The sequence below is a fragment of the Ornithodoros turicata genome, chromosome 5, assembly GCF_037126465.1.
Source record: "Ornithodoros turicata isolate Travis chromosome 5, ASM3712646v1, whole genome shotgun sequence".
In the NCBI taxonomy this organism is placed as follows: domain Eukaryota; kingdom Metazoa; phylum Arthropoda; class Arachnida; order Ixodida; family Argasidae; genus Ornithodoros; species Ornithodoros turicata.
In genome coordinates this window covers 81,584,467-81,597,715 of record NC_088205.1, presented here as the reverse complement: position 1 = coordinate 81,597,715, position 13,249 = coordinate 81,584,467, and the positions used below count along the sequence as shown (strand labels likewise).

General features: G+C 46.5%; 1 protein-coding gene across 1 annotated transcript in view; it reads right to left on the bottom strand.

Moving 5' to 3' along the window:
- LOC135394973 (gamma-aminobutyric acid receptor alpha-like) overlaps nucleotides 1-11,081 on the bottom strand; it is a 56,377-nt gene extending 45,296 nt beyond the window's left edge. Inside the window, exon 1 of the mRNA XM_064626107.1 lies at nucleotides 10,951-11,081. Coding sequence (XP_064482177.1) covers nucleotides 10,951-11,060 — 110 coding nt within the window. The 5' untranslated portion in view covers nucleotides 11,061-11,081. The remainder of the gene's footprint in view (nucleotides 1-10,950) is intronic.
- Between the last annotated feature and the right edge of the window lie 2,168 nt (nucleotides 11,082-13,249).

Sequence of the window (13,249 nt, the reverse complement as noted above, 5' to 3'; positions counted from 1 at the left end):
GCCCGTGCCTGTAGACTACTTGCAGCAAGCCGCAGGGGCATCGCTGTCTGAAAAAAAATAAAATAAAATAGAAAAGCAAGAAGAAGAAGAAAACAAAAGAGAAAGAGAAAAATCACTAATATACTGCAATGCCTGCTATACACATATAAAATGTTTTGCTCCCCTACGCATTTTTTAAACATAAATATTACCAGATTTTCGGAACAACACAATCGGTTGTTAGCGCGAGTTCATACCAATCACGAAAGACAAAGGGGCTTACTTTTCATAACAGATTAAAATATGCGTTTGTGTCTCCGAACGGTTAGTTTACATCATATGGGACCTTTCAGCCGTTAAAATATGGAATTCGATACCCACCGTCATTAAATCACCGCACTGCCCGCGCACTTTTCATAACTTTCTGGGGAATTGCCCGTTTTGCAGCTTACCTTAATTCCCTGCTTAGCGTATTATGTTGGGCTTTCTGTTTAGTTGTTCTAGTCTCTTTATTTTCACGCGCAACAACAATATCAACAACAATAAATGATCACGATGATGATGATGATGATGATGATGATGACGATTTTCACGCGCACTGCCTGCACTGCTCGCCTGTAAGTGTAGCGCAGAAGTAACTATAGTCGTGTTCAACTTAAGGAGGAAAAGAAATCTAGTCCATCGTCAACATACGTCGTTGAAGATAAGGGGACACAACAGCGCGCCAGAAAAAATACTGCAGCGCCACCATGCGCCATCAGTGGGGGAGCGCAGGTGGTGGGACGGTGAAAGGGCTCACCGTTGTCGGCCTCACAGAGTTGGGAAACATTCCCTTAGAAGTCGGCCCAGGCCGCACATTCCCCCAGGGCGTTAGTCGTGGGGGTGCGCACTTTCTGCAGCAGCGTAGCGTCATGCGGCCAGTCTTAACAGCCAATACGGAAGCAGAGTGAGTATGACGGATTACATTACCTGGCGCAAGGAGGCAACGTGATTTCACTGTGTCCAGCCATCCTATCCGCGGCACAGTAATATTTTGAGAGCTGACGGACTAGATTTATTTTGCTTCTTAAGTTGAACGGGACTCTAGATTAAAAATGCTTGTTAGACGCTGTCGAGCCGTGTCAAGAGGTTTGCCCTGTCAAGAGTGGGTTATAGAATCTTGCATAAGTAAAAACCCCGAGACTAGGGAACACGAAGGGACAGACACAGCACGACACACGTGTTCCCTAGTCTCGGGGTTTTTACATTATGCATCATCTTCACCAGCTCCCTTGCTTCCTAGCCATTTTTTCATTATAGAATCTTTTTTGTTTATAGGTGATGGTGATGTGATAAAGAAAAAGAATGGGGAAGTGAGTTTCGACGAAGTCGAACTGGCTACCCCAGTACGCTTACACACATAAAGTACAAACAGATGAGAGATAATGAACAGAGGTGAACAGAGGTGATGATGGAGTTCAACATGTAGTTCAAAAGTTTCGACCAAGTGAGTGTAAAATGTCGGAATCGCTGGAGGCACACACAGCACACATTCAGCGAGTCGTAGAATGTCCGTAAGCCCGGTTGTATGCAGAAAATGTTCAAGTGCCCTCAGCGCCTTGACGGACGACGGAGGACCTAAGAGTTTCGTGATGTCGAAGGCTCGGGAGTCCACACGAGAAAGGTTCGTCTCTAATACCCTTCGAGCATCAACGTATTTCCGACACCTGAGAAGGATGTGTTCTACATCCTCTACAACGCCGCACTCACTACAGTTCGGAGAGCCTCGCTTTCCAAGTCTGAAGAGAAGACGTGCGCTGTACGGTAACATTGAGCCGTAGCCTATGTAGGACAGTCGTCGTTTGTCGCGTGAAAGAAGGTTGTAGGATCGACCTTGTACAGAAGCGAATCCCGAGCAGATCCTGTTAGCCAGTCCAGGAGGTGGCTGCACATTTATTGCTTGAGCTCGTTCAGCATTCGCCCGGCGTCACCCTTGGTGAAATAAATGGGCATCAGTTGGACGTGCCTGAGTTGAAGAGCCCGCCGTGCAACAGCGTCCACAGCCTCGTTGCCTGCAATGCCACAGTGACCAGGGATCCACTGCGTTTGGATGTCAGGACCTCTTAAAACATGGTATATGTGTGCAAGGCACCTTGCGCTGCTGATGCCAGAGATCCCGTAGTAAACATGGAAGCCAGAGTCTGTAACGCACATTTTGAGTCGCTATAGATCATCCAGCGAGCAACTGAAGATCGCGAGTGGACAAAACTTAGTGCCAAGAGGACTCCATGAAGTTCAGCGGCCGAAGCAGAGGGGACGTTGAGACAGCCGCACCGCTCTTTCGGTATTCGCCTCCGAGATAACAAACGCACACGAGGAGCCGGATGATGTCGTAGATGCATCCGTGAAAATCTGTATTCTGCCTGCGGTGCTGTTTAGTAACTCAAGACTGAACTGGCGAAGGACACGCGTTGGTATATCCTTATTTCCCGGAAGTCCAGGCACATTAATTCTTATGGACTTTTTTTTTGTGTGTGTGATAATTACGTTATTGCAATATCACCAATTTTAGGAAAAAAAATCTTACCGGGAACTGCCCCGACGACGACCACCAATTTGTTAAATGACACTCGCAATATCGCGAGCAATCATTCACTGTACATCGCGACCGTGGCGCCTCCTGTGGACACGGGAGCACGACGTATATATGCCGGTGCGTCTGAAGCGTTGATTAAATCCTGGCCACCTCGAGACAATCACTCGACGCTTGAGAACGCAATATGGCAAAAGGGGGAAACAACAGCGGTGTCCAATACACGGTCGTGTCAATAGGTGACAAAAACGCATTCTCAGGCTTCCCCGTCAATGACAGCTTCATACAACTTCCGATGAAACTATAAAAATAAAAAAAGTTGTCAAAGTCTCAGCCTTCAAAATTTTCATCTCAGGAGGGATCGAAAGAAAAATAAACGGTGAAGAAGCACGTCTCTGGCAGACGAGTCGCGAAGAGATGGCTCCTTCAATTTTGAGAGGTTGTACGGCCTTCGCCAGCTAATAATATCGCTTTCATGTTGCAGGTTTCTGCGATGTCAAATGGTCAACAGCTTTATTTATAGCTCTGAAAGTGTAGTTTCTGTCCCTATACGATTAGTATTATCATCGGGTCTTAATATTACTTTCAAAAGTAACTATTTGGGTTTTTAACGTTGTAGTGGATGGGACAATGAACCGTAGAAGGATAAACGCGACACAATCCTTACAACGCTCAGTTGCGTACTTCAATAACTATCTTCAATTGGGTTTTTACTTCGCGAATCAAGTGTGATTCCGTACTGTCCCACTCATTTGCTCCCGTCCTATGCTGGGACAGAGCTCCCCGTGTTATGTAAACATAGCCGGTGCAGTGACAGAAGCGCCACAGTGGTGGGCACGGCCACCGTTGGAACTATTCGTGTGCCGTTGTCTGACAACGGCACACGTGCGAAAACGAAACGTGCGAAAACGAAGCCATGCTAGATCAACGGCCCGTTGATCTAGCATGGCTTCGTTTTCGCACGTAAAATATTAGCCCGTGGACAACGGTACTTTCGGAAGACTTGTAAGGATGATCCATCAACACTTACAAGCTCAATCAAACAATCAGTATTAGGTCAACTTACATAACTGCGTATAGTGCCAAAAAGCAGCAAAACGGCTGTATGACGATAGTAAAATCCCCAAGGATGGTTACACTAGTTTCGACAACGTTCGCTACAATACAATGCACGAAGTACAAGATTAGGGACGAACTGGGTGGACGAGCCTACTGCATGGCCAGCCAATGACATCCACACATATTTACATCCATGTAGTGAACGCGCCGGACCCGTTCAAACATGATCCGTGAAGGTCCTATCGCACATGTTATCAATATGGCTATCTCATTTCAGATCGCACCTTATAATCACAGGTATGTATTTGAAAGAATCAACATTCTTCAATAGCTGACACTGGAGGCTATAGCCAAATTTCAAAACAGCTTTTTTTAATGGTGCAATACACGGTTTTGTCCAAATTAATTATCATCTGCCAGTCGGAGCACCGCTGTGTGATGCTGTCAAGTCCGATATTCAATTTATCTGGTAACTGGGAAATAACTCATCTAAAATAAGTCTGATCTGCAAACAGTCGTACAGTAGTGGGACAATCGACACCAATAGAAATATCGTTAACATATACTAGAAATAATACTGGTCTGAGTACCGATCTCTGGGGCACACCAGAGGTGACAGGAACAATGTCAGATCGATTACTTTGCAATTCAACATGCTGTGTTGGGTGATATAAATATGGCATTACCCGTTCCACTAATACCTCATCAGTGACAGCACTAATAAGCTTAATAATTAATTTAAGGTCTTCATATCAAATACCTTGCCGAAAATCCAAGCAAATAATATCCATACCACGGCCAGCTCTCGTAATGAGTGCCTCTTTCTAATTTTTTTTCCCTTCTCTCTTTCAACTCAACTCAACTCAACTCAGCATCCACCCGAGTCCCTTCATTTAAACAGCGCGCACAATCGTAGGCTGTTTTTTTCTCGACATCATGATCATCATCTGTTGCAGACATTCGCGTTGTTGTGGGCACACCTTTGCGGAAATGGTGGTTTATGGTTCCCGGAACTGCAATATGTGGCTACTAACTTGTCCGCAGGTCTGGTCTGTCCATCTAATGCGTACCGAATGAGAGCAGAAGATCGTATATATATATATTGCATCTCCAACGTCTAGCTGTCGCGTCGAACAGTTTTTGCTGCGCGAGGATGCAGCAATAAACGATGAGACACTTGGTACCCAGTGGGAGTGATATTTCTTGTGAGGGCAGTGTCCTGCGAAGCGGGGGGTGGGGGGTGGTGGAAGGGGGTGGGGGGGGAATTGTCGGTGTGTCACATGTGCCCTACAGTTCCGTGCCGTAATACATAACCCATATATTTCCCATATAACCCGTACAACCCATTCCTGCAGTCCATACACCCATTGATGGAGCTCGTCGTCGCTTGCCACTGCAGTCGTAAAGAAGAATTTCCTTCTCCACCGCCAACGACTCAATGTTGCCCGTACTTCCTCGCTCCTCTCCAAAATGGACCGGTTAAGTTCCCCAAACTGCGCTGTCTGTGGCGTGGAAGCTGACATACCACACCAACTCCCGTATTGTCAACTGCATCTTCACCATCGGAACGCCCTCAGTCGCAGCCTACTCCAGATTGTCTGTAATGACTTTTCATTGGCCGCTCTCCCTGGCCCCGTACTGCCCCGTCCTGAGGTACCCGGGTTCGAATCCCGGTGCCGGCTCTGCTGTCTGGGATTATACCTCGGTTTTCCTCAGACGCTTTCAGACATATGTCGGCACAGTTGCCTGAGAAGTCGGCCCAGGACGCTCATTCCCCCAGGGCGTCAGTCGTGACATTGCCCACCTCTGTGAGGCCGACAACGGCGAGCCCCTTTCACCACCACCACCACCACCACCACCACCACCACCACCAGCACCACCACCACCTGTGGGCTGTCACTGCTGCTCTACTCCGTTTTCTCAGAGCTCCAGGGCTCAAAAACTGCATGCATGCGACTTTTCCACGTTATAGTGCCTCTTTTTTTTTTCTCTTTCTTTTATTTCATTTTTGTTTTCTTTGTTCTCTTTCATTGTCTTTAGAATAGTAAGCCGGCTATTTGCCTGACTAAACTTTTATTTTCTTTTTTTTTTAAATAAACATATCCGTCCCGTGCAAGTCTGTGCAGAAGGCGCCTAGCTAAGGATGTTTTGCCACTCCACGACCACCTGTCCCGCTCTGGATGACGACGCCGTGCTGCCCCTTCCGCGTGCACCGTGATACGGTGGTGGTGATGGTGATGTGATAAAGAAAAAAAAAATGGGGATGTGAGACGGCAAGTCACACCTTTAGCATGTTATGTTTTTTTTTTCAATGTCTCTGTGACATATCTTCGCAATGCTGCATGGTCTTTCCGGACGTTCAGTGGAGATCTGTTCAAGGCTTACCGCCGCTTCCCGTCTCACGACAGGACCTGAAGGAAATCGCCAGGTGTAGATCGCGCGCTGTTCGACTATACAAGAACAACATTTCAAGCTAACACAAGTGCTTCACTTCGTGGATGCCGGCATTCGCAGAGTTCTTTGCAGAGGAAGAATCCTAAAGTAACGGACTCTTGCGCTGAGACAACAAGCACGCACAGGGTCTTGCCGAGGGTTGCCATTCAGATCGTGTTAGTCTAAGTCCGTCTGAGATGTTTCAGGGAGGCAGCCGCAGTAGTTGGTCTTATATATTAAAATACAATTATTTAAATTATTATTAAATACATTTAGCTGTCCGTGTTCTTTGTGTCATCCGGCGATGAGGGCAAGCATTACGCATTGTCCCATTTTCCAGTCTTCAATTGAAGATAGGGCGATTTTCAATTAATAAAACGATAACGTTTTTTTACATGTTTTATTGAAGAAATGTTCACGAAGTAATGATTAGCGCACTTGAGCAGTAATCAAAAAGCTTCAGCTCGAGTCCCTCCGCTATCTGGATTTTTCGACGACTGCCTCGGTAAATTTTCTCTCCCGTGTTGTGCGTTGCCTACGCAGAGGGTGTTCAAGTGGAGACCCTAGGCTGGAGCAGTCTTGTACAGTAACTTGAGTAGAGTATTGAAGTTACGTATCTCAAATACTTTTGCGAGTAACTTGGCGAGTACTTTTTGCAGTAACTTCTACTCATTTTCCAAGTTACTTTAAAGTACTTCTGGGTGCATGACACGGAGGTCGAGCGAAAGATTAACTTTTGTGTCGGCAATGCGCTTTGTGCTGTACGTATGCTTTAACAACTAGATATTCGGGACATCCACGGGACGGGACGGGGAAACATCCCATGTCATCTTCACTTCTCCTTCGGTTATTGTTGTTGGTGTTGTTGTTGGGAAGATGTAGTGTGCAGCGCCTCGGGTTTGGGAGCATGCATGAGGCGATGTGTTGTCCTGAAGCGTATACAGGTAAACCATTGAGATACCTTTCAGGCAGGAAAGCAAACCAGTGCCGGAAGTCGTAGCGAGAGAATTCTGCCGCTTCTGTAGGGCATTCGTTCGCATCTGTAGAGCGCGTGTTCAGTCTTGAGAAATAATGAGTGAAAAAAAAAAAAAAAAAGAAGAAGAAAAAATACCGGGGCAGGCTATTGGATAGCAATTTTGGAATGCGGTTGCTCCTGCAAACTAAGGGAGGTACACGGGTTCGAATCCCGGTGCCGGCTGTGCTGTCTGGGGTTTTTCCTGGGTTTTCCTCAGACGCTTTCAGACATATGTCGGCACAGTTCCCTTAGAAGTCGGCCCAGGACGCATATTCCCCCAGGGCGGTAGTCGTGACGTTGCCCACATACGTGAGGCCGACAACGGCAAGCCCTACCACCACCACCACCACCACCACCACCTGCAAACTAAAAAATGTATTTGGTAATGTCATTTTCAACTACACTTCTCTTCGTATTTCTTTTATAGGGGATTCCAATTGTGATGTCAACGTGTCTTGAAAGAAGCTCCTAAGAGTATTATTACTCTATCTTAAATACTTTTCGCGATAGGGTATTTAGTACTCTACCCAGTTTCTTTTTTTTGCCCGGTACTCAATAACTTAACTGAAAAACTTTTTGTGAGTATCTTGTACAAGCCTGGGCTGGAGGTGTCTTCGTGTAGTGCAATTGATTAGAACAAGTAATATCTTTTCACAATGTTGCGTTCACAGCTGAAGTACAATGAGCAGCTGGTTGCTGACAAAGAGCGGCGCACGACCGGAAGCGTCCAAGGCCTTCGCCAAACTGGAAACGTTTCGTTTTCCGTTATCTACGTTAGTGGTTGCTTCTCCAGTTGCATGCGAGCGCCATCTGTGACGTTTATCGGCTACGACGCGTTGCGAGCGTAGGTCGATTCGAACCATATAACACCGACCGGCGAGAGGTGGAGCCACGTCGTTTTAAAGTTGTCGCTGCAGTGACGTCAGAGGGAGCCACTCTATGCTTTGAGTATGGAGAACTTCATGACGGCTTTGCCGCGTTTTCCTTGGGCAGCTATGGTGACATCCAAACCCGGGGACAAAATTCTTTGTGTATTACACGCCTTAGCACTTTGTGATGGACGAAATATTGACAAGCTGTCTCAAATAGACAGAATAACAGGGAGGAAGGAGTACAGGAGGGACATGCCTTTGAAATAGGGGCGAATCGACGATATTCCTGGCATTGCGTTTACGTTGTGCGCATTTGTGTGTCAAAAGTGCATGAAGTTAACTAAGTCCTAGAATTGTGTTTCAATGGCGCTGTGTGAATATAGTCAGTCTCCTGGCCGACCGAAACCGTAGCCACGGGGGGATTTATTTATTTGGCAGGAAAAGTCAGACAGAAAACATCGGCTTGCTATTCCTTAGTAAAAAAAAAAAAATATTTGTTAGCAATCAAGATCCAGGGGCAGTCAAGATCGGTCGGTCACCGAGTCCTTGTGGAGTCACCGATCTTCGCCGACCCACCCACGGTGTCACAGGCTGCTGAGGAGAGTGGGATCCCGCAGGTAGTTGAAAAGCGCTGCGTGAGGGGCAGAGTCAACACCTTCTAGACAACAGAGAAGGCCTCAACACGCTTTCAATAACGTCACACACCTGGCCCGGCTGCCATACATTTTCAATGAGCAAGCTTTTCTCTTCTTCGCTCTTTCAGTGACGTCACATATCTATCTATCGCCAATAGCCTCAGTAGGGCCAGGTGCGTGACGTCAATTGAAAGAGTGCAGAGGCCTTCTCTGTTATCTAGAAAGTGTTGGCCAAGTACGGCTGCAGGCGCCCCATGGGGCAGCCACCCTGCTCCAGCACCCCATCCGGCTTATGTATTATACTTGCTAGGAAGATGTTCGGGTGTACGAGGATGGTAAGACGAGACTTGAGCGTGTCATGAAAGGTCTTGAAACGGCTGCAGTCGAGAAGGTGTCTGCCTCACCGATGCAGGTACAACATAGGAGCTGGCTTGCTGGGCCTCTTTGAACAGTCGCGACGGAGCCCGAACAACATTAAGGCGGGGCCAATGAGAGGACATATCCTTCCCTCCTGGAACAACAACTTTATTTTCAGAAGGAAAGGGGGTTCATCAAAGGGGGGTTTGGGGAGGTTCATCGCCAGAGGCGATACTCTACCCCACTGCTGGTGGGGATGTGGGGGATAAAATACAGAGCCCCCTCACAATAACGATCGGAGTCCGATGGTGTCGAGAAATGTCAAAAGGACTTTGAGCGCTGATCGTTGCTGGGCTGGATTGGGCCAGGGACCAAGCAATTTCGATCGGGAGAAGGGGCGAGAGTCCAGCTGACGAAGAGACTGGGACAGTGAGGTCCGGGAAGGTTTGGTAGTGAGGGCAATGAAGAAGAATGTGCTCCAGATCCTCTAGAGCACCACAGTGGCCGCAGGTGGGAGAGTCAACTTGTCTCAAGCGGTAACGCCACTGAGCTGTAAAGGCCACATCGAGTCGCATTCGGTGGATTAACGCAGCATCTTGACGAGAGGTGTTTCGTGGCATGCGGAAAGCGAGCGTTGGATATTCCCTCCTGGAGGCACGACAGCAGTCAATAGAATCCATCGATGTAGACCCCAAAAAAGGGGTTGGTCCTGGCAACGTCCTCGACAAAGACCTTATTCGCTCTGACAATGAGGAAGCATACTAGCTGCAGATGGCAGACGTATGCCGAGATACGTCATATAATAATAATTCGGGGCTTTACGTCGCGAGACAACTGCGATCCTGAGCGACACCACAATCGTAGGGTCCGCGGATTATTTTTGCCCACCCGAGGGTTCTTTAACGCGCGCCATAATCTCGTCAGACGGCACACCACAATTAAGGTCCCTCGCGGAAGACGGCGTGTCTGAGCAACTTGTACCCTTCCGCCAAGTTGCCACCGTCCTCGGGGTAGCTAGCAGGCAGTAGAGAGTTTTAGCAGGCCGTTGATAACGTGGCTTGCGTCGAACCGTATCAACCTGAACCAATCAGTGGATAAGATTCTGAGTCACGTAGGACTGCGATTGGTTCCGATAGGCACGATAACCTTATCAACGGTATACTAAAACTCACTAATCCGGACCAGTACTCCTGATGGAACGCTAAAGATACCCTTGCGAAAAAGACAAGTTCGAACTGCTAGTTGCTAAAAAATGTTTAGGTAAAGCGTGGAAGTTGCTGAACCTTTTATTACTTGCTTACCTTGCGACGTATTCCCATGGAAGCCATTACTACGTGTTCAAAATGTGCAGAAACTACACGGAAGCTTTGACATCACGTCCACGGTTTGTTCTTATCATCATGGTGGATTAGCAGGTTAACGAATTCCCTAACGGGTTCAACACAGATGGTTGACGATAGTGACACTCTCAGTCGCTCACAGACCTTTCAGTGCAAACATCACCGCGATGATCTGCATTCTGGAAATTCAGCTAAGTTGAACCTGTTCAAATAAGGCACTTCTTGCTCACTTACAGACGAGATAATCAAAGCAGACGACGAGCAGATAAACTAATCACACTGCCGTGTCGCGCATCCTTTAAAGCTATGTGCACGGGGTGGGGGGGGGGGGGGTATGCTTATTATAAAAAAAAGAAGGGAAAGGTCACGAAGTACCAAAAACGTATCTATTACACGTAAGAACAACAATACAAGCGTTGATGCATGTCTGATCATCCACTGCTCTTGGCAGACGACAGTGTAGCCGAGGATGATTGGCATACGACGCAAGAGCAGACGACAGCTGAGAGATGACAGTGAGGCAAATCGGCGGGAGCGCGCTTTAAAATATCCACCCCGCGACTAAAACATCGTGACAACTCCCAAAATTACAAATGAACGTCCAATCCTCGTCGAATGACGACAATGACGTAATTGATCGTATAGCACTTTTATGTGTCAACTCATGAGAATTATTACATGGACGTACCTGAAGAATCGGCGATGCAGATACAGGGATTTTAGTAAACAGGAATCGGTTGTCCTGCCGTCTTTCGTTTTTGCAAGCAGGTACTGTGTAGCGGAACAGTTCTCAACCATCGGAAAAACACGCCACTAGCGTTTACTCAAGTGTGGAGGCAAAACCACGATTCCCACCCAGCGAGATAACGTCGGAAGAGATAGTGTGGGGTTGTCGCATCCAATGCGTTCTGGGTAGCATGACCATGCCCTTGATAAAGGAAATGAAACTGATAATAATGGCGCAACCATGGGGGGAGGGGGGGGAAACGGGAACATGGCACGCTGTAAATGTCAGCGTAGGTGACGGTCTAGAAGTTGTCATTTTCCCTCACGGAATAAGGGATTGTGCTGTCACTATCGTGAATAGGAATTGCCGATGTTACATACGCGGTGCCAACGCGATTATGAGGGAAAGAAAGTCATAATTTTTGAAAACTTATTGGGCAATCCCGGGATATCAGGAACTCGGCAACCTTCAGCACGGCTGAAAAGTACTTAGGCTTTACTTTCACACTAAGAAATTTTTGTGCCAACAAAAGTTAGATAAAAAAATTAACAGGGTCTGCCACCACGACAGCACTGCAATACCATGCACCACACAATGCTCGTGTGAGAATCTGGGTATACAAGTACTTCTACGACACAAGTTGATCTTTGTGACTTACATAAAGTTTGCTCTCGGAATATTTCTGCTCCTGCGTATCATTCACGACTGAAATTGCTACTAGAAAAGTAAAAAGAATCTTATCTAGTATAGACAATGTGCTCGCTATTAAAAATTCCATTATCGCCTGAGACGAGACCGATGAAACTAACGCAAAAAAAAAAGAAAAAAAAAAGTGTTGTTAGGCGAAATGGCTAGTTTTAGCTGGTTAATATCAGAATGGTTTGAACAGCCTCCTTTACAGTATCATAGAATATGCAGACGTCTTTTAGCCACGCTATGTCTGCCTCCCCGACATTCGCACGTATTTCCTCCCGACGTAGCGCTCCTAAAATGTCTTTTTATCGCCCCGGTTATTGCGAAAGATTAAAATATACTGCTAAACATTTTCGTTTAACGATGGGAAAATAAAGATAAATCGCCGTAACCGGCCCAATAAATGAGAAATAACGTAAAAGGAAAGAAAACAACGGGAATGATAAAACATTTTCGCTCTCAATATTTAAACGGAAGGAGCAATTTTCTTGAACTTGTTAGCGTAGAGCATCAAATACCACTCAAGGACGTCTGCGGCAGAGCCCGGCTATCCAGAAGGAATTGGAGACAGAGGATATACCTATCGTCATTTCTAGGACATTATTCGATATTCACGTAGTGCTATTGACCTTAAGTGGATAATAATGTTTCAGCGAGGGATATCCCTCGTCCTATAGGATTTAACATTTCCTAGGAACTGGGAAATCGTGCGGTGTCTTGGAACCGATACATGCTTTCGTTCCAGCTGAAGCTGCGTCAATGTCCGTCAGAACACGCGTATCGTAAGCTATTTTTGATCTTGACCCTACCAACAGACTAGAATGTACAGAGATGAGTTCCGTAACTTCCTGAAGGTATTTTAGGGAATGAATTCATCACATTCTTACACTTTGTGTTTGGATTATTTTGATTACTTGCTGTTTATCACGCATTGCTGCAGCACAATCATCGCTTAAAAGCGGTTGTATCAACTTCCCTAACCATACGTACAAAACAAATAATGTAATGGCTCATGTGCCGCAGCATAAATATCAACTTAACATTTCCCCACATAAATCTCAGATAAGGTTAGTGCATAATTCCAGTAGCCACCGTAAAACCTGACAACAACAAGCTACAACTTACCATGAGTGTTTCAATCTGTAGGATGTGTACAAACTACTAGTTCCAAGTTGAGTATCGTAGTCATTACATGACACTTCGCCTATTTTCGCTCCGTGAAACACTCTCAACGTAAACACCCTTCATGGCTAAAGCGCGTGAGAAATGCACAAAGAACTGAAAAAGACAAGACTGAAAGAAGCATCTTGTCCCGCAACACAAAAATGCAATGCGCCTACTGCTGTGAAGCCACACGGCCGACATAGCGGTCTCATCATAACAGAAAGAGAAAGCATTTCTGCTTCAATCAGCTGCTCCACACTTGATTTTCCCGCATTCGGCCAAAAAATAGCACTCGCAGGCGACGTACTTTGGCTGCGCCATTTTGGCTCCTTCTCTCCGGTGCGATCTAATCGAGTTTGCTATTAAATCAGTGTCATCGGACGTGATGCGTCCTGAATCCAGT